At 36.5% G+C, this 24,401-nt stretch overlaps 1 protein-coding gene across 2 annotated transcripts in view; it reads right to left on the bottom strand.

Moving 5' to 3' along the window:
- Positions 1–1,548: 1,548 nt before the first annotated feature.
- The window catches only part of fam49bb (family with sequence similarity 49 member Bb), a 52,326-nt gene continuing 29,473 nt past the window's right edge, over positions 1,549–24,401 (bottom strand). For both annotated transcript variants that reach the window (XM_081352209.1, XM_081352210.1), the window contains exons 3-12: positions 19,420–19,502; positions 14,708–14,829; positions 13,932–14,037; positions 8,630–8,769; positions 5,954–6,031; positions 4,310–4,426; positions 4,140–4,219; positions 3,880–4,006; positions 3,613–3,683; positions 1,549–2,408 (exon numbers count right to left, since the gene is read on the bottom strand). In XM_081352209.1, coding sequence (XP_081208335.1) covers positions 2,345–2,408; positions 3,613–3,683; positions 3,880–4,006; positions 4,140–4,219; positions 4,310–4,426; positions 5,954–6,031; positions 8,630–8,769; positions 13,932–14,037; positions 14,708–14,829; positions 19,420–19,492 — 978 coding nt within the window. In that variant the 5' untranslated portion in view covers positions 19,493–19,502 and the 3' untranslated portion in view covers positions 1,549–2,344. The remainder of the gene's footprint in view (positions 2,409–3,612; positions 3,684–3,879; positions 4,007–4,139; positions 4,220–4,309; positions 4,427–5,953; positions 6,032–8,629; positions 8,770–13,931; positions 14,038–14,707; positions 14,830–19,419; positions 19,503–24,401) is intronic.

The raw sequence follows: 24,401 nt of genomic DNA, 5'->3' as shown, positions 1-24,401 counted from the left end.
TTGACTAAACAATTGGTTTTCCCCATGTGTAAAATGTTTTCTGCTAATAATGACAGATATTAGGAAAAACCTGGCTTTTAGATTTTTCAATAGATGACAGGAAATTAACATTTTCAATATAAGAAAATGTTAAGTAAAGTTAGTTTGACCTACCATGGCACTTTGATTTAGAAAATGTTTAGGTGCTTAAATAAAATACATTATCCTATGTAAACAATTGTTAACTAGGCTATTACTTTAATGCAGTTATGTTATCAATGCATGTGCGGATGATACCACAAAAGACAATTTTGCAAAATAAATCAATAAACAAACAAACCAAATGTTCAAACCAAACCTATGCCCTTGATCATCACCATGGTATTTTTACCCCCAGAAATGCCGCTCACTAGATTTTCTGTTTTTTGGACCATTCTCTGTAAACCCTAGATATGGTCGTGCATGACAATCCCAGTAGATCAGCAATTTCTGAAATACTCAGAAATACAACCATGCCAATGCCAAGTCACTTGAATCACCCTTCTTCCCCATTCTGATGCTCAGTTTGAACCTCGGCAGATCGTATCAACCATCTCTAAATGCCTAAATGTTTTGGTATGTAATTGGATGATTAGATATTTGTGTTAACAAGCAGCTGAACAGGTGTAATAAAGTGGCTGGTGAATGTCTGTCTGTCTGTCCATCCATCCACACACACACACACACACACACACATTTAAATATTTTTCTTTTGCTGATACACTTCATTGCAACCCAAAATTTCACACATCAACCAAACCAAAATGATATGTGCATCATCTTTTCTCAAAAGCATTTCAGTGGTGCTACTGCCCCACCCATTACACGACCTGCTTTCCTATGGATACAGGACACACCCTAAAACTCTCTCTCTCTCTCAACCCCAAGAGTTTTACTGACAGAATGCAGAGAGCCCTGCAGTGTGTTTCTCCATCCTCTCTGACCTCCATACATGCCCTTACTGCAAAAAGACTACGACCACACCCTTCTCACAGCCTGTAAACCCTTCAGTGCAAGCATGTTAAACCGTCTGATTTCATTCCAACATAAGTCAATAAGAACAGAAAAGGTAGATCAGAGCAGATCTTCAATGGTTACACATTAACAGACTTTTTAGATATACACATTGCAAAAAAAACCCAAAAAAAAACAGTTCCAATCTGATAGGGTGAAGTGATGCAGTAATCCTTTCGACCAATTTTGATCACAAAGTCTAGGCACATTATTCGCCATTTCTGTTGTTTTCTAACTGTTTGCACAATTAATATTTTTCCGTGGTAGTCGATTACTGTGACATAATCCATTTCAGATACACCTACCCCTAAACTATAGATTTATTAATATTTCAGGATATAAAAAAAAGCTTCAGACGATCTTGTGAATAAGCTGCACTGTTGACCAGACTTTGTGCCAAAATTCAAACATGACTATGTTATGCAATGCCACAGCTTAATTGCATATCACCAGATGTGTGCTAATCATTAGCATACACCTTAGCAACACTGCATTTGAAAAAAGTAAACATTTCATAATAAAAATGAAAGCATTTTATTTCCTCTTAAGATCATGTTGTCATCACATCTGACACAGATTACCATCTATCACAGTTTTTGAAAGCTAGTTTTCAGATCAAAAAAGAACAAAACAGAAAATTATAACACCTATGAAAAAAAGACTTAAATCAAGAACTATAAAAAATATAAAACTTGAAAAGATCTATCAATTAATCTCCATTTTTCATCTCCAAGTACCTTTCAAAACATAATTTAAACGTTTCCTTTACACAAAATCAAACACACAAATGAATTTGAAACATTAGTTTTCTTTTAAATAGAAGAAATGTAATCATTTTGCCATGCAGTGGATGTAACATTAAATATTAATTCAAACAAAAATAATATATTTCTCTCTTTTTATATAATTGTGTGTATTTAGATCATATAGATAATATATAGATATTTATATTCAAGTCAAAACACACCCTCCCTTTATAGGGAAACAAGCTAAATTAAAACATTTACCACAAATATAATCTAACAATGCTTTCATAGCTGCCATCAGTAGCATGGCTGTCTTTTAGGAACATTAAAAACAAGGGATTTCAGCAAAACCATTTTGGCACAGAAAACCACACATAACGCCAGTAGCATCTGCTTTGTAAAAAGACAAGGAAAGATTAGATAAGCTGATTTTTTTTCTGTTTCATAAGAATAAAAAAAAAAAAAGGAAAAACATTCTGTGCATCGCTTTAGTCCAGGAGAGAGAGTGTATGTGCATCTCCTGAGCATTTGCTTGAGGCCAGTGGTGTATGTCCCAGAGTTTGTTGCTACTGCAGCATGCTTTTAATGGTCTTAGTGGTTGACTCGTCATTAAGATGTTTTGTTGTGTACCTGCACAGAAGACATTAAGTATTAATTATATTTGCTGCAGTATTTTGCCACACGTCAAGCCGTCTTCAGCACTGTTGCCAAACAAGCATTATTGTTCAGCAGAGCATAATCATGATCCAGGATGCATGAAAGTGCATATCGTCCATAAAGTGCATATCTCATGACACTCTACGTGGAATATTCCTCACATTAAGCCACCAAAGAAAATATGAAAAAAATTCTAAATGTGTCTTCATGGTTTTTGTAACAAGTGCATTTGTGTGATGGACACTGACTCTTCCTACATATGATGCTGAGAGTGACACAATGACAAGTACTATTTATCATAATATGTAAATGAAAATCTAAATAAATTATGACTTATTTTAAAGGGGCTATATGTAAGATATGTCTAACCCTCTTTTTTTTTTTTAAAGAATGTTTATGTATTAATCACTTTTTTATGTGTTAATCGGAGATCTTGTGCAAACATATCCACATCACTATGATCAGATGCTTCTTAACTGCTGTTTTTTAATTGCTGTCATTTTTGTTGCGTTTGTTTTGTTATTGAGAGTTATTACAGCACATATTACACAATCATTTAAACGTTGCTCTCAGCAGCATGGACGACATCTGGATTGTTGTTAAAAGTATATAGCTGTGAAGGTATTTTCCAACCTTTTTACTTCTAAGTGAACAAGTACAAAAAATAACTTTGTCGTAAGTATGTGGGGACCCTGAATCACATTCAGTCTCTTGTACGTTGCATATGCACGAGTGCGAGCACGAGCACAGTTCACATAACGGCCACCGGTGTCGCTAATAACAAGGGTTTCGGAATTCTACATATAGCCCGTTTAATTTAAATTAATTTATTTTGAATTCATAAATAACTATTTAAATTATAATAATAATTATTTGTTTGAACTTAAATTTATATAATTTCATGTATTAGTTTAAAAATAACTATTTCAATTGTGATGAATAAGACTTGTTTTAATAGCATTCATTATTAGTATAAAAACATCTATTTAAATTATAATAAAAAAAATGTATTTTAAATTGATTTAAAAACAATTTTTTATCATAAAAATGACTTTTTAAAATATTTTTTAAAGCAAAATAAAATACAAAAAATAGCTCTTTGTAAACAGGAATGAAAAACTTAAATGGTGAGATTAACTGAATGAGCCACTGAATGTTGGCTTGTTGAACACAGTACCTGAGAGCATTTAGAAGACCTTCCACACTGTTTGGTGGCTGATCTCTGAGCACTTTAATGCAGCCTTTCATCTGTTTGGGGGGGAAAAGCCATGGTTAGAGTGGCACAGTAATGACAGCACTGAACCTCATGAGTCATGACGCTGCGAGAGAGCCATCACCACGTTTTCTAAGCACTATGATTATGAGTCAGTCCTAGTGCCTAGAGAGAGGGGAAAGCAGTTAGGAGATGGGTTTGCAAGTAATGGGAGATGATGGTTTCACTCACGTCTATTTTGGAGGACTTTGCGAATGCGCCGACAGGATGGACGTAGTCGTAAAGTATGATGACCCCGACCATGACACGCAGACAGAAGGAAACGGTTTCATCACTGCTGAAGCGGCTGCGATACTCTCTATATCCAAACAAAATCAGAGAATAAGCAAATTATTTACCTCCCAATTTCTAGTGGATTGATTCTACTTTAGTTTTTAATAGACTGCAAACTTTATGGTGTCATCAGACAGATGAGAAAATGGCAAACTTACGGGGTTTCCAACATAACTTTGCACACGCTTGCCATGGTGCTCAATACATCTGTGGTGTTTTCAATGGGCAAGTTTTTATTCTGTTGGGCAAAAGCCAAAGAATTAGTTATTCTTTACAAGTTATATTTTTGAAAATATCACTGAGAATTGATTTTAAACATTTTTGTTACCTCAGAAACAAATTTTGTTGTGCCATCACTTAATGTCTTCAGCATGGGCGTGGCATCAGCATAAAAAAGAGATATCCGATTGGCCAGCTCATTATTCACTTCATTTTCTCCCTCTGCCTATATAGAGAGATACCAAAAACATTGTTAATGGAGTTAAGCAAAAAGGAACACTCATTTTATTTTAGGAAGAACAGTTTAGAACAGATTTTTCTTTCTGACCCCTTTCTCAGAAATTGTCACAGTCAATGCCTCATGAAAATGATTAATAGTAGACCATAAAGGGAACAATGTGAAGATGGATAGGCATCAAGAGGCTTTTTCTCCTGTGCCCCAATTTCTCAGGGGAGAAAATGTGTCAAAAATGCTAATACATTATTAATGTACTGCATATTAAAAAAATTGTCTTTCAAAAAAAAAAAAAAAATGGATGGATGTATGTTTCTCAACCCTTTTGTTAAATGGGGAGGGAGTGTATCTCAGCCAAAGTTTTGCAAGTTCACAAAGCTGGCATTATAACAACTGAATATCCTTCAATACCATAAGTCATTTTGGTTAATGGGATAGATAGGTTCTGTCGAGAAACAATGATTTGGGAGAAAGAAAAAAACAGATTTAAACAGGAAGTTAAGTTTTAGTTATTTCTCAAAATATGTGATACATAATTGAAAAACTTTTCAGTGCTATTAAATCTGTCTAAATCTACTGATTTAGCAGTTACTTGAAAACGCATTTCATAAAAGCAAAAATATCAGTTTCACAATGGGAACAGCCAGACAACAAATGTATTTTCTATTTATTAAGAAAGCAGTTTAATCTTAAACTGCATTCACCTGCACATTCGGGTGTGTCAAATCTAAAAATATTAAACTATAGTCTAAATTGGGGCAAGTGGCAGATGTGGAGATGGGTTTCCAGAGTGATGTATTTAGCTTTCTTTCAGTAGTAGGGCCCTGGGGAGCCACAGTGGGGCTTCTGAATTCAGTCTGGGAGAATATGAGGGGAAAACCAGCGTCATTTCACTAAACAAGGTATGAAGACTGCATGGTGTCCCCCAGGGCTATGTATGTGGCCCGATCTCAGATCAGATATTTAGTCCTAGGAGGGCAGGACGTCTCTGGGGAGGACAGGCACAAAAGCTGACCACAGATCAGGTGTCACACTATATTGGTGCACCTCAATGCACTTCAGTGAGCATCTCAGAACTCACTCGCTCTCCCAGTGGGAGACCATTTTCTGTTTGGGTCCTCAACAGTCCCCTGAGGGCTGGTGTGTGCAAGTGGCTGAGTGCTTGAATTTTGTGTGAGAAAGGAAAAAGGAAGTGTGTTAGTTATATGGGAGGAGTTTAAATAAAATAAAGAGTTGCTTCAAAGATGCACTTTTAATTTAAAGATTATATATATATATATATATATATATATATATATATATATATATATATATATATATATATATATATATATATATATATTATTATTTTTTTTTTTTTTGAGTGTGTGTGTGTGTGGATAAAAAGTTAAATGGGGAGAGAAATGTAGCACAGAATGATGATGAGAAAAAGAGAAAGAGGGAAGAGGACGAGAGAAAAGACTACAAGAAAGTCATAGCAATAGAGAGGTGACAGTTTAAATTTTCGAGAAAACTCACAGGAACGTTATTGATCCTCATGCGACTTAGAGTCCTCCTGTAATAACTGAAGTCATTCTGAATAGCAGGGTTTGTCATCTGAAAAAGAATGAACACATTTTGAATTTCTATCCATTAAAGAATCTAAAAAAATAAATAAAAAAATTATACATTTTTTTTTATCACAAAATATTAAGCAGCCAAACTGTTGATTTTTTTTTGTCTGCTAGGCGGTAATCACAAGTCTGACCCTTTAGAAAAGTAATAGCTCATCTCTCAGAGTAACACAATGAAGTTTAATACTCGAAGTTATGGGTTTATAAACAACCCGTAATTCCAAGTATGAACAATATTAACAATGATGCTTGCTTTAACAAGAACCATTAATAAAATTAACCAGATAATAAAAAAAATTGTGTATGTAAGGGTGCTTCAAAGGGAGGCAAATCTCCATGCAATTGCTGGTGTGACAGGACTGAGGTAGACAAATACAGGCTGGTAGCCTAGAAGGCAAAGAACACTTACAGGATTAGCTAAAAGCTTTACTTAAATGACTAACAGTTCCTTTAGGTAATCAGAGCAATCTTTATCTGTCAGGACCTAGACTGTCTGGGACCCATGGATCCCCTATTGAAGTACTGTTTAAACCTGAAGAGTAACGCAGCAGACTCACAGCTTGTGACAGATGGATAAATATGCTTTAATGAAGAGTCATGTCCAGTTTAGTGTTGGGTGACAAATTTTTGTGACAAAGGAGGGGGTGATAATCAAGACGACAGTCCACAGCTCACACCTCAATTTTATTCAGAGACTCAAACAAAAATATGCAATATTGTACAGTTGCTGTTATATATATGGCCATAACTTAGGATGAAATTATGATGGCTTGTTTAATCTAAATCAATAAGATCTTTATAACAGTACAGACTACTTACATGAAATGCATATAAGTATGAGTTGTCACTCTATATCTCCCAATAATGTCTTAAGATTATATTTAAATGCTTAGCTTTAAGATCAAAGCTCTGTAGTTTTTATGTTTGGGGGGGCAAAACATAATGCAATGCAATACAATAATAACTGAGAGATCTGAAAGTCTGATGTATAATATTTAATACATTTTTCTTCTAAAAAGGATGTATGGATGATCAAGTAGACCTACGTTGCTTCAGTCCAGTAATTGTTCATCTTGAACGATTGATAAAAATATCACAGCAAAAAGACACATGTACATGCGTTTACTTGCTATTTGTATAAACTATCAATCAGAGGGGATGTGGCAGATTTTGTACAACAGGTTTTTCCAAAGTTTAATTACAAAGATAACTCTCAGATGAAATGAATACAATGTTCTCAACTGACATCCTTGTCCACAAAACTAATGCAGAGCTGGTATTCAGTCCATGAACTGTCAGACCAGACAGATAGACCCTTCCTATCCCATCCCTGCAGCGTACGGCACTACGGCATTGGCGGGCTGAAGTAGGTCACTGCGCCAAGCTGAGAGGAGGGCATGGTTGGATGGAGGTTGGCATGCCACCTTACACCCCCTACTTTCTCACATTTAGCAACCCCATCTGGGTGGGGTGGGGTGGGGTGGGGGGGCATTTTAATTGGGACATCCCAGCTCCGTGCCGCAGGGCGTCGGGGTGTATGTGAATGCTTGCATTAGAAAGAGCAAAACAGGCGCTAGTGTTGGTGCTGAGACGAATAAGAAAACGGCTAGACGAAACATGATTTGATTTTTTCGGACACATAACCGGGACAAATTAGGTGGTTTACTGTTCAGTCATTTAGGGTTGTGTGAGTGTCTGAGGTTCTGACATGGTCAGAGGAGTGAAAATCCGAGCACAATTTAGCTCAGAGTGATGTCGTCTTGACATAAGCACTTTTAACTGTCCGTTCTGCATTATAAATTTGGTGTAAAAGAAACAGCAGGTGTTTAAGCAGAGGATAAGAGAATGAAAGAGAGCCAAAGCTCAAAAGCTTCTATGATCTTAAATGTCGATAAAGGTTTGGCAAGCACCTGAGGGAGCAAAAACTGGCTGGTGCTATTGGAAAGTAATTATTTTCTCATTAGCTGGTCTCTAATCACAATTAGCATGTCATTAGTGAGAAGGGGAAGCTAGTTAAGGCATCACATCCAGGTCAGTCTCATCTATCGCATGGTAATGTGTAATAGCAGGCTGCATTTTAAAATTCTGCTGACTTACATGATGAGCTCATATTTTAATCATGCATTTCATTTGACTAGAGAACATTTAACTAATGAATAATTTCTACTCACTGACATCAAAATGGGTGAATCACATGAAAACAGGTTTAGGTCACATTTAACCGCAAAAATAAAAGAAATAAAGGAAATATATTTTACATAAAGAACTGAAGAATGTTTTTAGATCCATTAAGATTTTTTTCATATTGAAACTTTTTAATGACAAGAATAAGGGATATTTTGCAATGCAATAAAATGCAAATTAATTACTTAAAAATCATACAATGTGATTTTCTGGATTTTTGTTTTAGATTCCGTCACTCACAGTTGAAGAGTACCTATGATAAAAATTACAGACTTCTACATGCTTTGTAAGTGGGAAAACCTGCAAAATCGGCAGTGTATCAAATACTTGTTCTCCCCACTGAATATATTTTGCCATTAGGTAAACAAAGGAATATTTATTGAGATATGGTCCTCACCTTGAGCTCATCAAAGCGCAGTGTGAAGTGTAGGATCTCAGCGAACTGTTTGGCGAGGGCCTGCTCTCTCTCCAGATGCTGTGTGGGGTCATCGTATGTCTCACTAGTGAGTGCTCTCAATAGACTGTGCAGTGCTGCTTCTGTAGAGTCACACAGGGGTCAGTTCAGGTTCATTTGGTCCTCACTGAGTAAAACTAATGGTTCCATACAGTATAAGATTCATTTGAGCAGCTTATTGATTTAACAAATTACTCATAAATAAATGGTTTAAAATTACACGTAAAAATATTATTAAATATATATTCTGGCAAGTAATTAGAACCAATTCAAGGGTGGCTGTTTATGATTGGCAAATAATCTGACTCATTCTGAAATCTTGCATAACACAACCCCTGAATAAAATACATTTGGCTGTATGTCAGATTCTATACAATTTTCAGGTTTACTAAATGGTAAAACTGATACAAAACACATGCTAAGAATGTATGTGATATGCTGGCATATTGATTCATACTGCCTGCAGACCAACAACAAGAATCAACTTTGGCAACAAACAACATAAACATCTGGTATCATACATAACCTAAATTAATAAACTAATAAAGGTTCTTTAATACATAAGATCAAACTATTTGCTCCTATTCACACACATAAGGTCTCCTCCATAAGGGCCTAATCTGAAGTTTCTAAGATGTTCTCCACTAACACAAGGTGATGTTCTGAGCCCCAGTAGATGCCTCAATGACTTAAGAGGCTGTTCTTAACCCACAATTCCTATTCTCGTTCTCTCCATTACTTTATTGAGGCAATACAGTACACAGCAGCATGTTAGAGCAATTACATTACATAAGAGTCAGTCCAGCAGCCATAAAGAGTTTATGGTTGAGGTACAGTATGATCTCAGTCTGGCCACATCGACCCAAGGTCCAACTACTTTTTAATTCTGATCTCATTTACAAGTCTTAAAATATACATATAAACAAAACCAAACAGAGGTGCCTTTACAATGATTCATGTTTTGCTGTTGCTAGTATTGCGAAATTGCTCAAGTAAGTCATGCTGCATCTTTTAAAGAAAGCAATGGAAAGAAGAAAGCAATGGTTGGGTGATGTGGCTTTAAATCCATGCATCAACAACAGTTGATGAACAAGTGAGCATTCACGTTAAGTCTGCTCTAAAAGTTAAAACAATATTGGGGGTTTTCAGCTTTATTTTTATTGGCTTGTTTGGAAATTGCAGCAATCATTCCCGTCTGAAGAGGGTATGACAAAGGGTAGCTTTGTCAATAAACCTATTTTTCCCATATGGCTCTGAGAAACCAAGAGATTTCTAGATGTAAAGTTTTACACAGTCAAGCCTGCACACTCATACAGGCTCCTCTCCACAGCGGAGCGAGAGAGCGCGAGAGAGAGGGGGGGTTCAGGCTGGTGACTCAAGCGGCAGCAGTATGTAGAGTAAATTGAGCAGATTTGCCGTACGGTAATGACCTCCATCTGCTTTAGTCAGCTTGGCAGGGCAGAGGAGCTGATTAAAAATGGCCAAGGAAGCACACTACTCTCATCCCAGTCAAAACAGAGCTAGAGACGAGCGGCTTTTAAGAGTGCATGCTGAGAATGGAGCGTGAGGACGAGGCCGGCAGATGAGAGGAATGAAAGGCTGGGGTGAGGGAGTACACGTCACATCTCATCACATCATGAGAAAGCGAGAGAGATGACACGAGATACGCGGGCAATGTTAAAATGATAGATATACTGAGGAATGACTGTAGTTTAAGATGAACCAGTTGACTTTAAACTGAAAAAATAAAAAAAGTTAAAACAGAAAAAAATGGCAAGAAATTGCATTAACTAAATAAAGCATAGGTTGTTAATACATACAATTTTTCCAGTACATAAATTATTAAAAAACAAAACTTTAGTAGATTATATTTAGTCACTTTTTAGAGTATTTTTTTTTTAAATAAATATTCATTACATATATTAAATTATTATTTCTTTACAGACAGGTTCATCGTCATATGAAAGAACTACATGCCAAGTGATCAGTGTAGATTAGCAAAGCATGTCAGGCATGAGAGATTGCGCCAAAATTAGTTCAGTGTTCTGGAGCAGAAAGAGCGGGAAAGCAAGATGACCCAGTTCGGCGAGTTATGTAATGTATGGCAGACACTTGGTGAGGGGCTGCGCTCATTGACTACTGGTTCAAAAGCCATTTCATGGACTTAAAGGACAGGGCTTCAAGGTCTTCAGGACTTCAGGGCAAGATCACCTTTAACCCACTTGGTCTTATTAAGTCGCTAACATTGTTTTGATGGGCAAAACAGCTAAGGAAGCCATCAGATATCATGATCATTTTTGTCTATGCATTTCAGTGAGAGGTTTGTAACATTTATAGCATTTAAGCCCATTCGTCAGCTAGTGTGCTCCCCCAACCATTGTTACCCAGTGTTTTGCGTGAGATTATGAAAAGACCAGCTGTGGTTCTTCCCAGGGGCAGCTCAGGTGTTAGTGTGTTTGCACACAAAGTGTTAGTGTATATTTAATTTGTAAGATGTTTACAGCTTTAAAAACTCGCTGAAACAGATACTGCCAATGGCTTTTAAGCACATTGAAAGAGACAGTTCACCTAAAAATGACAAAACTGTATGTAGGGCTGCATGATTAACCAAAAAACAAAACTCACGATACGGCGTAGTAAAATTATCAAATCACAAAGACTGTGATTATTATTGTTATTATTATTATTACTTTATAGACATATTGATACATAACCACAACACTTTTGGCCACATTGTGTAGCCCTACAAACAAGCACATCTAACTTTTTTATTATTATTTTTAAATCACATTCTATACATTTTCATCAGAAAAATCACCATAAGGCCATTTTTTCCCCTAAATCATGCCATCTGCATAAATTGCTTTCTTCTACACAACATAAGAAAAGATGTTAAGCAAAATGTTTATACTGATTTCTTGCAGACGGGCAAATTAAGACAATTAATTAATTTCAACAGTACTTATGGTGCTTTCTTGACATGGAAAAGAGCAGCCTGGACATTCTGTTAAACATATCCTTTTGAGTTAAATTGAAAAATCATCAACTTGAATGATGAGGGCAAATGACAGCAAAAATGTTCACTTAAAATGTTGCATAACTACTAGGGGTGTAACGATACATGGTTATATCGAGATATAAAAATGCAACAATAAGTATCGTTGATATAAACGATATGATTTACGATATAGAGTTAGTTTTATCCAAGGCTCAGCTTACTGTATTTATAAAGTATAAGCTAATTTACCCAAAATTTTTAATTCTGTCATCATGTAGGCCTACTCACCCTCATGCCATTTCAAACCTCAACTTACCAACACAAGTGAAGATATTTTTTATGAAACCTATTTCTGTCCCTCCATTTAAAGGTGCTCCAAGTCATGTCACGCGTTTTTTAGGCCAAAACATTTTTTGTCACATACAGCAAACATCTCCTCACTATCCGCTAGCTGCCTGTCCCCTGAACACACTGTAAAAAAATGCGGTCTCTCTAGACACCACAGGCTCCACAAACGGCAACAAAAACAAACTGGGCTCACCCGCACCACGAAACATAACAAACAGTGCTCCAGCCAATCACTGGCAAGAAGTATTTGAGGGTGGGGTCTGGGGGGTTGTGCGCGTACACATGAAGGGGGTGTGGAGGAGAGAGAAGCATGAAGAGGGAAGTTTGAATTATGGCCGACACACGACCAAAGAGACGGCGTTCCGATGAACAGAACAACTTGCAAGAGGGACAAGGATAAGGAACGCGCGAAGTCCCGAATTTACATCGGAAAAACCTTTGAAAGGTGGCGAGAACTCCGCCGGCAGAAGGGATTAGCTACTATCCGACATTCAGTTGCTCTGTTTTTGCAGAACAGGTAAATCCACTTTTCTTTCTAAACTGACGTTCATGTTCGCCAAACCAACATAAGGATGTAATTAGCTAGATTTATGCAGTCAGCGTTAACTTTGGTGAATACAACATGTATGTTTCTAGCAGCGATCAATCTCTATTGTAAATGATCAAGCAAATTCACAATAGGGCGACAATTTGTGTAAGTTAACGGTTGTTTTCACCCACGGTTTGTTATGAATTTGAATGTTCATATATAGGCTATTGACAACTTTGACTAAATTTGTTTACGCCGCCGCCGTTGTTTATGCTCACTGGGAAACGCGAAGCTAACGTTATCTTGCTATCATTGCGTCCTTGTATGGGAGCTAACATATAGTTATAACCTCAGGTGGCAAAACGATTTTAAGATAATGTTTATCTTTTTCTGCATTCTGTTCTGCAATATATAAAAGCAAGGGAAGGGAAGGGAAGGGAAGGGAAGGGAAGGGAAGGGAAGGGAGGAGGGAGGAGACGGGATGAGGAGGAGGGAGGGTCTAGCCAGCCTCCGTTTTGTTTGACAACAATTCGAATGTCAACAAGAAGTAACGTCTCCCGACATCGCTTAGAGAACCTTTAAAGTCCATTCCCCTAAAACTTAAAAGATCCAAAAAATGTCACAAAAGCATCGTAAAAATAATTAATTGAGTGATCTAATCCAAATCAATGGTGTGCATACTGTAGTTAAAACAGACACTCAAATGCTTGCATGACGTGTGAAAACAACATGAGAGTGAGTAAATGCAGAATTACAATTTTTGGATGAACTAACCACATACAGTTTGGGAATAGTCATTTTGACATGCTTTCTTGCGACTGCTATTGATTGCGTTGACCATCTGAAAGGCACTCCTCAAAGTGAAAGCGCAAACATAATTTAAATCACCATATCACATTTAGGTTTAGCAGTATGATTATTCAAAGCGGTTTAGATGGTTTATTCTTATTTATAGTGCATTAATAGCGGGAGAGACGGGACATAGCGAGTCTGTGTAAGATATCCAACGAATGCCTGCATTGAAAGCACGAGTACTGTGTGAGAAAAAAATTTAAGTTTACGGAGTTTCAGTGACATTACTACATTAAACTACTACTGTATATATAATGCTGAATTTAATGTATAATAATGCATTGGGGGAATATTGGTGGGTCCTGATAATAATACAATAATAATAATAATACTTTATTAATAATAATAATAATAATAATAATAATAAAGAAATAATAGTAAAAAAACTCTTCTTTATTTTGGCTTAAAATATCGTGATAGTATCGTATCGTGAGTTCAGTATGGGGAGTTGTATCAAATCGTGACATGAGTGTATTGTTAAACCCCTAATAACTACTTAGAAAAATAGGCTAATATACCTAATCTCTGTGAAAATTGGTAGAACTTCTTTAGTTTGCCTACTAGTGGCACCACAGCAGCCCACGCCTGGTCTTGTAATGCCTCGTCATTAGGGTTCTGGATTGCCTGAAAAAACAAACATCACAATAACACAACATCTGGCGACTTATAAATAATGTTTCCACAAGTCTAAATGGAACATATTATTTTATGACATCATGAGAATTGTGTACGTGGGATAACGCTTTTAAATGATGTGCTCTTGAGGGGGGCAATTTGAGGATGATCAAATCCAAAACCAAATACACAAGATGTTTAAAGGTTTTTTCTTTCTTTTTTTTACATTAAGAACATCTAGTTAATGCTTTCTCTTTCTACCTCAGTGTGCTTTTCAATTTCCAAATACATGTGGCTCATTAAAATAATTACTGAGTGTGCTGACATAAAAGGAACGCACCGTGTTCTATTGAGCAAATTAGAAAAAAGAAATAAAAGAAAACATTCACTTTCATTCTGCAGAAGACACCAGTCCTTAGCAACTGTATCTATATAGCAGCAGTATCCATGGCAACCAAAGTATCAATCACACTGACACTCACTAGTACAGAGGCGTGATTGAGCGGAGCAGAGGATTTCAAATAACGCACACACAAGATGAGCTGTTTTAAAGCCACCAATATTGTTCCCTCAACTCATTTTAAGTGAATTTATTTACTCAAGTAGACACATTTTATTTGAACAACTGTATGTATGTGCATACATAATATGAGTCAAACATAACAGATCTTGCGTGTACCTCTCGTATCTCTTGGCCCGCGCCTTTATACGCCTGTAGTTCGTCAAGTATTCCCAGAGCATCCTTCAGGACCACATCCACTTCTTCCCACGTTTCCCGCTCTGCTTCTGTTGGCTGGGCATCTGGAGGTAGAGAGAGAGAGAGAAAAGGGAATCAATTAAGTAGACTTCAAGGTCTTTAATTAAAAGGTCTTTCAAGGTCACATTTCGTCAATGTCTGACACATTAAGAGTGAACATACTGAAGGTATGCAACTCATGAACAGGAATCAGAGCTTTATACCTTAGAGATTGAGGCAAGGGTAAAATGAAGGATAGAACAAAGAAAACGGATTACTTAGTGACACTTTGTACACTAGATTTAAGCATTTTAGTTGCTGATACTATGGGCAAATTCCACTATCACTGTGCCCTACCTAGGGCTGCACGATAATGGTTAAAATGATAATCACGATTATTTTGCTCAAAATTATAATCGCGATAATTAATCACGATTATTCTCATTTGAGAAACTACAGAGATAGAGAAGAGACAGTTAACGGTTTTGCACGACTACTTGCGCAAAATCCGCGCAGATTTGGTTCACACGAATTTCCCCAGCAAAGTGAGTAAACATAATAACATGCCAGATTGGCCAGTGATTGGCCAGTGATTGACAGCGATACCCACCAAAGTTAATTTTTAGCCGCATTGGTGTTAATTTCAAACCATCAGACTTCATTTAACCAACTACAACTTCCTCAGACAGCAAGTCAATACAAATGGCATGATTTAACGTTAAATGAGCGCTTTGTGATTCGTCTTCACATTAGATCTTCTAAGCGACACATTTCGGTTGAAAATGAGACAAAGTACAGACCCAGATCACTCAGCAAATTCGTACTGCAAATAAAAATAGTCTACTTGTTGATACACACTGAAAACGGGCAGTGGCTGTCGTTTTCAACTGATTCACATCATGAAAAAACAGATTTAGTCACACAAACAGCACAAGTGGCTTGTGAAGAAGCAGACTGGCTGTATAACAATTTCATGCAAACAGAATATCGCTGTGCTTTTTCCGCAGTGTAGAGCGTGCGCGCAGGGTTGCCAGATTGCACCGATTAAGTAAAACACGAGGCATAAAATGTAAGAGAAAAGCTCTGTTTGGGTAATTTGGGAGATTTAAACTATTCAGATCTGTCAACCACAAACATCAATGCTAATGGGGACTTGTTTACAATGCTAATGTCAAATAAAAAAGCGTTTTCAGGATGCAGAACGAGCGGGCAAATATCGCGACGATTTTTTACAAATTAATCGAGAGAGGCAGATACCATTATCGCGATTAAAATACGATTAATCGTGCAGCCCTAGCCCTACCAACTCCAAATAGTGAGTACTCTGAAGGAAAAAGGGTATTACTGTAACATTTGATACATCATACACATTTCACTACCATTTAAAAGTCTAGGAGACTGCAAGATTTTTTTTTTTTTTTTTTTTTAAGAAATTAATACATTTGTGAATTAAATTGACCAAAACTGAAAAAAAAAAAAAATGTATCATTTAAAAAATATTTCTATTAAAAAAATTAAAAACAATTTAACTTTCTCTTAATATTTTGAATAAATTGCTGTGGCGACCAGGACGAGGCCGAGAGCCGTGAGAGAACGGCACGTGGCCGGTGGCGTGATTGATAATGAGCGACACCAGCGCAACGCACCGGTCTCGTATCTCTCACGGAGAAGCAAGCATAAAGGAGGAGCGACGACAGTGAAGATCGAGAGAGGACAGGCCTGGACTTGTGTTGTGTTTTGTTACATATGACAGCAGTTGTCCGTGAGGGGCTGCTGTCTTTACTTTCATTTTGTATTTGTTTATTTTACGTTTATTAAAGTTTTTGAATGTTTGCCGGTTCCCGCCTCCTTCTTCCCACAACATCTAACCTTGCTACAATAGCAATTTTAAAATGTATTAAAATAGAAAACATAGCTATTTTAGTCTAGACAAAAACATAAAAAAGATAAACATAAAATAAGACAAAACATTGTTTAGAAGATAACAAGAACTGCGCTCTTACTAATGGCTTGCCAAATAGATTTGTAATTTATGTAGTGCAGCAATTTTCACTTAAATTATGTTGCACGTATTAGAAGATTATTACAGAGGCAGCTGACATTAAGGGAAGATTTTGCAGCTTTACTTGCAAATTACAATTCCTGTTCATCAATAAGGTGAGAACCAGACCCGTTATAAAAATTATTTGAAAGGTGTACTAAGTAGTAACAGAATATGCTTGTTGTTGTAATGGTGACAGTAACACACACAAACTAGTAGCAGCCATTCCATTCTAGCGTAGTTACCATTCACGCTACATGGTATCTCAAGTTCAACTGATCTTGTGCCCAAGCCCACCTCTTCAAGCGGGCCAGGGCACAGTACAAAGTGATCACACTAGTTAAGTGAACTAGACTGAGGGTACCAAACGTGCTCAAGAATGGCTCCGATCGCCTAGTGTAAGTACACCCTAACAAACCATCTATCTATCTATCTATCTATCTATCTATCTATCTATCTATCTATCTATCTATCTATCTATCTATCTATCTATCTATCTATCTATCTATCTATCTATCTATCTATCTATCTATCTATCTATCTATCTATCCATCTATCCATCTATCCATCCATCCATCCATCCATCCATCCATCCATCTATCTAGGATTATCTGATGTGTGTGTGTGAGAGAGAGGGAGAGGTAGATTTTTTTTTTATAGAAAATTGTACTTTTGCATATTATACTGTAAAAACACAATTATTGTTGATTTTAGTTGATCATAGTTGATCATAACTAGAGAGGAAATGACGATGATTAAAGTGACCAAAATTATCACGGTTATCACAGAATCCTGTTCAAAAAGTACTAATACTACAGAATGAACTTAATTCAACAAGTTTTATGTCGAAAAACAGCAAATAACAAATTGATTAGCATCAATATGCACTTTTTGTTTACGTGAACATTAAAATACCATTAAAAATGATGGCCAGATTTTAAAAGAGTGTCTTGCAACATGTTATCTACTAACATGTACAAGTTCAAATAAATTTTTGACAAAAAAAGTTTTCTACAAAGATAAACCTCATATTTCAGCCTTTAAATATTTTTTTTTATAAAAAGAATGAGTCAAAAAAGATAAATTATTGACATTTATACATTAGCTTATATTTATTAGTAGTGTTTGGGTGCACCCCCATCCTTCATGTTGACTGAGCTGCCAATGTTGTTATGGAAATAAAAGGGGTGATTGGTTGGTTCCTGTCACATGACCTGCGGTGTGTTTGCGGCATTCTGAAAAGTTTAGATTTTTTTCATCTCGTTGCGTCTGGTAAAAAAAAATAGCGCGTCACTTCAATTATGAGCGCGCTTGCCGTGCGCCTACATTTGAACAAACTTGAGCGCGCAAAAGACGCGATATGTGAGCGGCCTCTGGCGAGCTAGCTCATATCAAGCCACGAGCTACTGGTAGCATGCGAGCGACGTGTTGGAGCCCCCTGCTAGAGCTCCGCTTTGTAGGCTACAACTCGATACTTTTTTGCTACTTTGTAATAACTTTCTGCGGCCAGCGTTTCTGGAAATGAACGAGGGTACACACTTTTTAAGACCTGACTAAATGAAATTTAAGACCTAGGATGAAAATCTGGCCGTTTTTAAGACTTTTTAAGGCCTTAAATTTAAAGTTCAGAATTTTTGACTTTTTAAGACTTTTTAAGACCCCGCGGAAACCCTGATAATAGAAAAAAATGACAGTATTCAAATTTTGGGGTGAATTACTCATTTAACAGAGCCTAGCTGGGGCCTTAAAGAGTAAATGAGTCAAACCTCCACAGCTGAGCCAGTTTCATATGTTCAAAAGGCAAACTGTGGAATTTTAAATGGTGGAAACTTCAGGCCCACATCTAAAGAGAAAACTCAATTAGACATTGGCGGCTGTTAACTACAGCTGGCTTCAAGTGCAATTTAAGAAATGAAGGGCCACCTCCTTTCTCACCAAGCATTCAGATGCCACACATTAAGATTGCAATAGTCTTTCTGATTTTATGTTCACATCTTGGTACAGTAGGTCCTGTTCCAGTGCTCTGTGTCTTGGAGTCTCTCGCACTCCCATCCTCTTTATTAGTATTACATAACTTTTTCTTACTCGTTCTTATAGGTGTCTGCCTGATGACCCATGAATGAGCCAATGATTTCGAAGTGACTTCATATCGCCCCCTGTCTTTCTTCAAAGAAACAGCTACTGTGATTAAAAATCGAGAAAAACATTGTAGGGTGGAAATGTTCTGTGGGCAAGGGCAATAAAAGCCAGGAAACTCTTGTTTTCCACTGTCTTCTTTTCTTTGGTTTATTCACCTTCCTTTGCTTTGAATGGAGTTTTTAGGTTCAGACAAATGAGATGGTAGCAGATTGTTTGTGGTTCATGAACCAGTCTCCAGGGGAAAGAAGTTTTAGATAGTATCAAGTTCCAAAGGGGAACTGGCATTATTTATATGGTGACCGGGTGATGACCTACACATCTTAATGGCAAAGTTGATGACAAAGTGCCCAAACATACCAACAAGGACACATGAGATACTAAAGTAGTGCATATTGTGAAGGAAACTTTAAGAATGGAAGACTGTTTACAAGTAATAAATGAAAGAGAGTTTATAGAAAGGGGAGAAATATCTCACTTTCAAAATCGAGGAAGAAGTTGGGCTCTTGTTCAAGGTCTGTGCATGTCAAAACTTTGAGGAGGTTCCCCATGACAACGTACCTAAAGGGAAAGAGAAAGAGACAGAGTTAATGACACATTTTGAACAGAAAGCATGATTCTGGCGGTCAGTTTAAGGTGGGGGCACGTAAGTGCTCTACTTTGATTCCATTATGGAGCTTATCTCCCCTGTCATCGGTCAAGAAACCATCGACCCTCCAACCACCAGTCGACGCTCCTTCCCTTTACCCCACAGCTTCCACTCTCCAGACGCAGTGGTTTTCCTGTGCTGGGCCTTGGGTCGACCAGATGTCACTACTGTAACCCCCCTCCTTCAGCACACACACAGAGTTACGGGAATCCCTGTGCTTAGGTGGCCAGTGCCAACTGTGTATGTCATGCCTACTGCTCACGTTCAGTTCCCTATTGAGGGGCCCCAGGCGTTCAAAGTCAAGATTTAGGAAGTAGACTAGTGTTTTTAGATGTAAAAACAGCCCTCTAAAAACCATTCATTCTCTTGGGATAACTGAGGCCATTGGGTTTACCATTTTGCTTTTGCAAAACATGAATAACAGTAGACACTGACAGTAGACAGGGGTGCAGTACAGAAGCAAGGCCAAACAATCCTTCCACACAGCAAAATTGAGGAGGGAAAAGTCACATTCCATTCAATAAAAGGGTAATTTTAATAGAAGACAGGACTTTATTTACTGACTTACTGACTTTATGAACTAATAAAAAGTATAAATGGTACTATCTTCGATCCCAGTTTAAAGCACATATTGAAGCCCAATATACTTCACTTTTTACAGGTCAGGTAGAGTACAGTATGCATTCAATGCGCATAAAGTAAATTTTATCATCAGTATATGTGTGCAAGCCAGTGTTTGCCTTGTTTGTCCACAACGAGATAACACTGTTTTGGCCCGTTGTTTTACAAACAAAAAAGAAATGGAAAAGACGGAAAAACAACATTTTCAAACGTCTGGAGATGCAACAACAATTATAGATAGCCGTTTTGATGAGCACAGTCATAACTTCTGGAGAGAAATAGCAAAGACATTGGACAAGAATGACTTTTTCTGGTGCGTTTCTTGTAAAGCACCAGTGTTCATGCACACTATAAAAATTTTACATTAAGAGCAGGGTTTTTCCTACTTTGTAAATATTTTGGCGGCTGCCAACATTAATCTTTGTCCTGTCAAACCTGCCGTTCTTCAGTACCGGTACCCGCTTATAGTCAGCTTCTTTAAAATGCTCCAGTGAGTGTTTGTGTAAGTGCTCTGAGAAGATCGTCAAAGGTTTCTATTTACAACGTGTTTTTGCAGCATTGAGCTTTGTAGCCAATCACAGACATATCTGTTGAGCGTGCAATTGCCAATCAGATTTTTAAGTGTGTCAGAATCCGTTTAAAATGGTGGAGGTTTTGTTCAGCGCGAGTTCTGCACGCTCACGAATCCTTTCATTAAAACCAAAAAAGTATAAATACGATGTCAATGCAAATGCAGTGTCAATGCAATGCAAAACAATAGAGCTGCCACTTTTTAAATGTAATATATCATTAACAGAAAGAAGCAAGATAAAAAAAAAATAAAAAAAAACATGTTATTATGACTATTTTGGAAAACCTTGGCTAAAACTGAAGGTGGACTTCTAATGTTACAGATCTTTACAAAATCGCTCCAACACAGTTATAAAAGCACTGTGTTTTAGCCTGTCAGAAAGTAAACTGTACAAGGACGATTCTGAGAAATTACACAGAAGGAAAAAATCCTTCCTTCCTAGTATATACCAGTGTCCTCTAAAACAGTCACCTGACATATAACCAGATAAAACACTGAGAATTTTGGTGGAGGCATTTTCCCATCGGCTTACAATGATATTTCTCGGTACAAAAGTTATTTTTACCAAGAACTCCAGTGGTCCTGTAGGTAAGCCTCTTGCTTTAAGTGACAGGAGTATCTGATTTGAATCCTGTAATGTAATTTTTTTTTTTGTTTGTTTATACATTTACCAAATGCACAATTCAGCTGCAGATAATCTATTAAAACTACGCCAAAACTAATTTTTGTGTGTTTTATTATGTTTATTTATGTCAATAATAAGCAAGTAATAATTAATGATGGGCCGTTGAATTATTAGAAAAATAATGCACACCCCGAGGTGGTAATGTGGCCACGATGCAAAGCAGACACATTTTTGTAGGATTAATTTCTTATACATCTCATCCCAAGGCTCCATTGAAAATTCCAAAACATAATTTTTGAGCTAGTAACGGAGGCTTGACTCTTGAGCCATTGATATACAGGCTAATGTCAGGGCTATCTGGGCGTGTGCTTTGAATGCATGCACAAAGAAAACGTCTCACATATCATGAGAGTACCGAATTGAGTTCTCTTTTGCACCTTAATATAATATAATATAATATAATATAATATAATATAATATAATATAATATAATATAATATAATATAATATAATACAAAGATAGTTGTACAAGTACACACACACACACACACACACACACACAAGTATTGACACAGATGTACACAATGTCATGACTACCTAATCCGTATTGTTTTGAAAGCTTGTCGTAAAGGTAGCTGCATCATACATACAGGCTAAACAACAAAAAATACTAGGTTGTGTTTTCTTTCACCAAGTACAAAAGATGAAAGAGGAGAAGCAAGCAAATGAGAGGGAAAGGGTCAATCTAGGCCATGACAACAGCAGCGTATTACCCATGATTCCTGCGCCTCTGGCGGGAAGGGAGAGGAGTATAAAAACACACACACATAAGCATGCAGACAGCTAGATGTAGGTCACAGACATAAGTGTTTATGTGAGTATATGAGTGTTATATAATCTAGCTGATGGTGAGACAGGACACTTCTAAAAGAGATGCAAATCTGGACAGCATGGGAAAAACAGTCACTCCTACACGCCTGTCATTACAATTAACGTTAGTCATAGGGGCGAAGTATAAATAGCAGATCACTGAATGTCTTGGAGGGAATAAGTGAATTATATTGGCTATTGGTTTATGTAACTGGTTAGTATGTGGAGAGTCATATACCGTATATTTTCTTAACATGCAAGAGTTTAGGTTAAATGTATAAGGGAAGGTGTAAAACTTTGTCCTTTAATTCATCACCATTTATTTTTAAATTTTCACTATCTATTTTTAATCATGAATTTAAGAACAAATATTCCATGTATTCTCTCAGTTAATGTAGAATTATAAAGTAAGGCTGAAATTATAAATTATAATGAACTAAATTGACAGCCTTACTTAAAAGTAAATATGTAAATTTAAGATCTCAATTTAGTGTGACTAATAATTAAAATAAATAAATAAAATCAGCTAGGATGCTTTAAAAAAAACAGTGAAGTGCAATACAATAACCAAATATGTGATGGCCAAATATTTTACAAAAGACCAACAATTATATACAGTATATAAAAACAATAACATTTAACAAGTAAATCTTCTAATATACTTCTAAAGTTTTTTGTCTTGTCAATGATTTTGTCTGCTGCAATCATTTCTTTGAATTAACTTCATTTGATTTTATTTACTATTTATATACTACTACTACTACTACTACTACTACTTATGTTAAATAAATAACATGAATTGATATATTTATTGGCTTAATTAATTGAGATCATGCAATTAATTTAATTATTACATTTGGTATTAATTTAATCAATCTGTTCATTTAATCGATCATATCCCTTATAATAATTAATTAAAACAATTTCATTTCATTTCATTGAAATGAATTGTAGATATAACACACCACATGACACTGCTGGAATAGCTTGAAATTTCATGTCAACTAGTCTCATGCATGTCTGGGCTGGGAACACGGCAGAGAGATGGAGAGGGCGTATGTAGAGTGACAGGAGACAAGTTGCTGACAGGTGGAAAGTTGAGACATGAAGAGGTAGACAGGTAAACAGGTAAAGATACAGTGGGCATGAGATTTGACGAGGAGTGACGCAGGGGTTGAAGTCAGGTGAAGTGTCTGAGCTGGGATCATCTGTGTGTGAGGGTCTCAAACAGTTACAGGGACTGGAAGATACTGACAGTAAACCAATGATCAAAAGCACTCTAACCCATACTGACAGAAGAAAAACTCACCTGAGCCAGCATACTCTAACTGATTCAGACATTCACACTTTACAAAGAGACACATGGACACATGGTGAGGGACAGTGACAGGTTAAAGCTACACAGAGGATCATGTGGAGGTCAAGGCTTAGCAAAGCTTAGGATTAGAGTTCAAGGTCAGAGGTGTGAGTCAATCTCACGAAACAACCGCTGAAGCAGTGCAAAATAATAGTATCTTCCCTTGGCTTGCTTGCAAAGGTTACGTTTTTAGGTGTGCAAAAGTATGTTACAGAGCGTTCATTTTATGGACAACCAAAAACAACAGAAAAACCCAAGCCTAGAGAAATCTGAACAATGAAATCCAAAATCACCTTTATAATAATATAATATAATATAATATAATATAATATAATATAATATAATATAATATAATATAATATAATATAATACAAAATAATATAATATAATATAATATAATATAATATAATATAATACAAAATAATATAATATAATATAATATAATATAATATAATATAATATAATTTAAACTATACTGTATATAATGCTTTTGCGCCCGCTTTACTGTGTTCATACTGATGGAAAGTTACTAAAAATAAATGTGATCTGAATTCAAGCCATGCCAAAGATGTATTGCTGCCAAGTGCGCCAACCCCAAATCCCAGCCAGCACTCCCTCTAACCAGGGGGTCATTCCAAGGACGCCCATCTCAAAAATCCAATATTGCACCAAATTTTCACTGACAATCATATTTCGTATTAAAACAAAAAAGCAAACAAAAAACTTCAAATATTTATTTAGAGAAAGATCTTTTTTTCAATGGACAA

This window comes from Scardinius erythrophthalmus, assembly GCF_964197995.2.
Source record: "Scardinius erythrophthalmus genome assembly, chromosome: 22".
Lineage (NCBI taxonomy): Eukaryota > Metazoa > Chordata > Actinopteri > Cypriniformes > Leuciscidae > Scardinius > Scardinius erythrophthalmus.
Note: the sequence above shows the minus strand (reverse complement) of the source record. Positions and strands in the feature narration are given on the sequence as shown.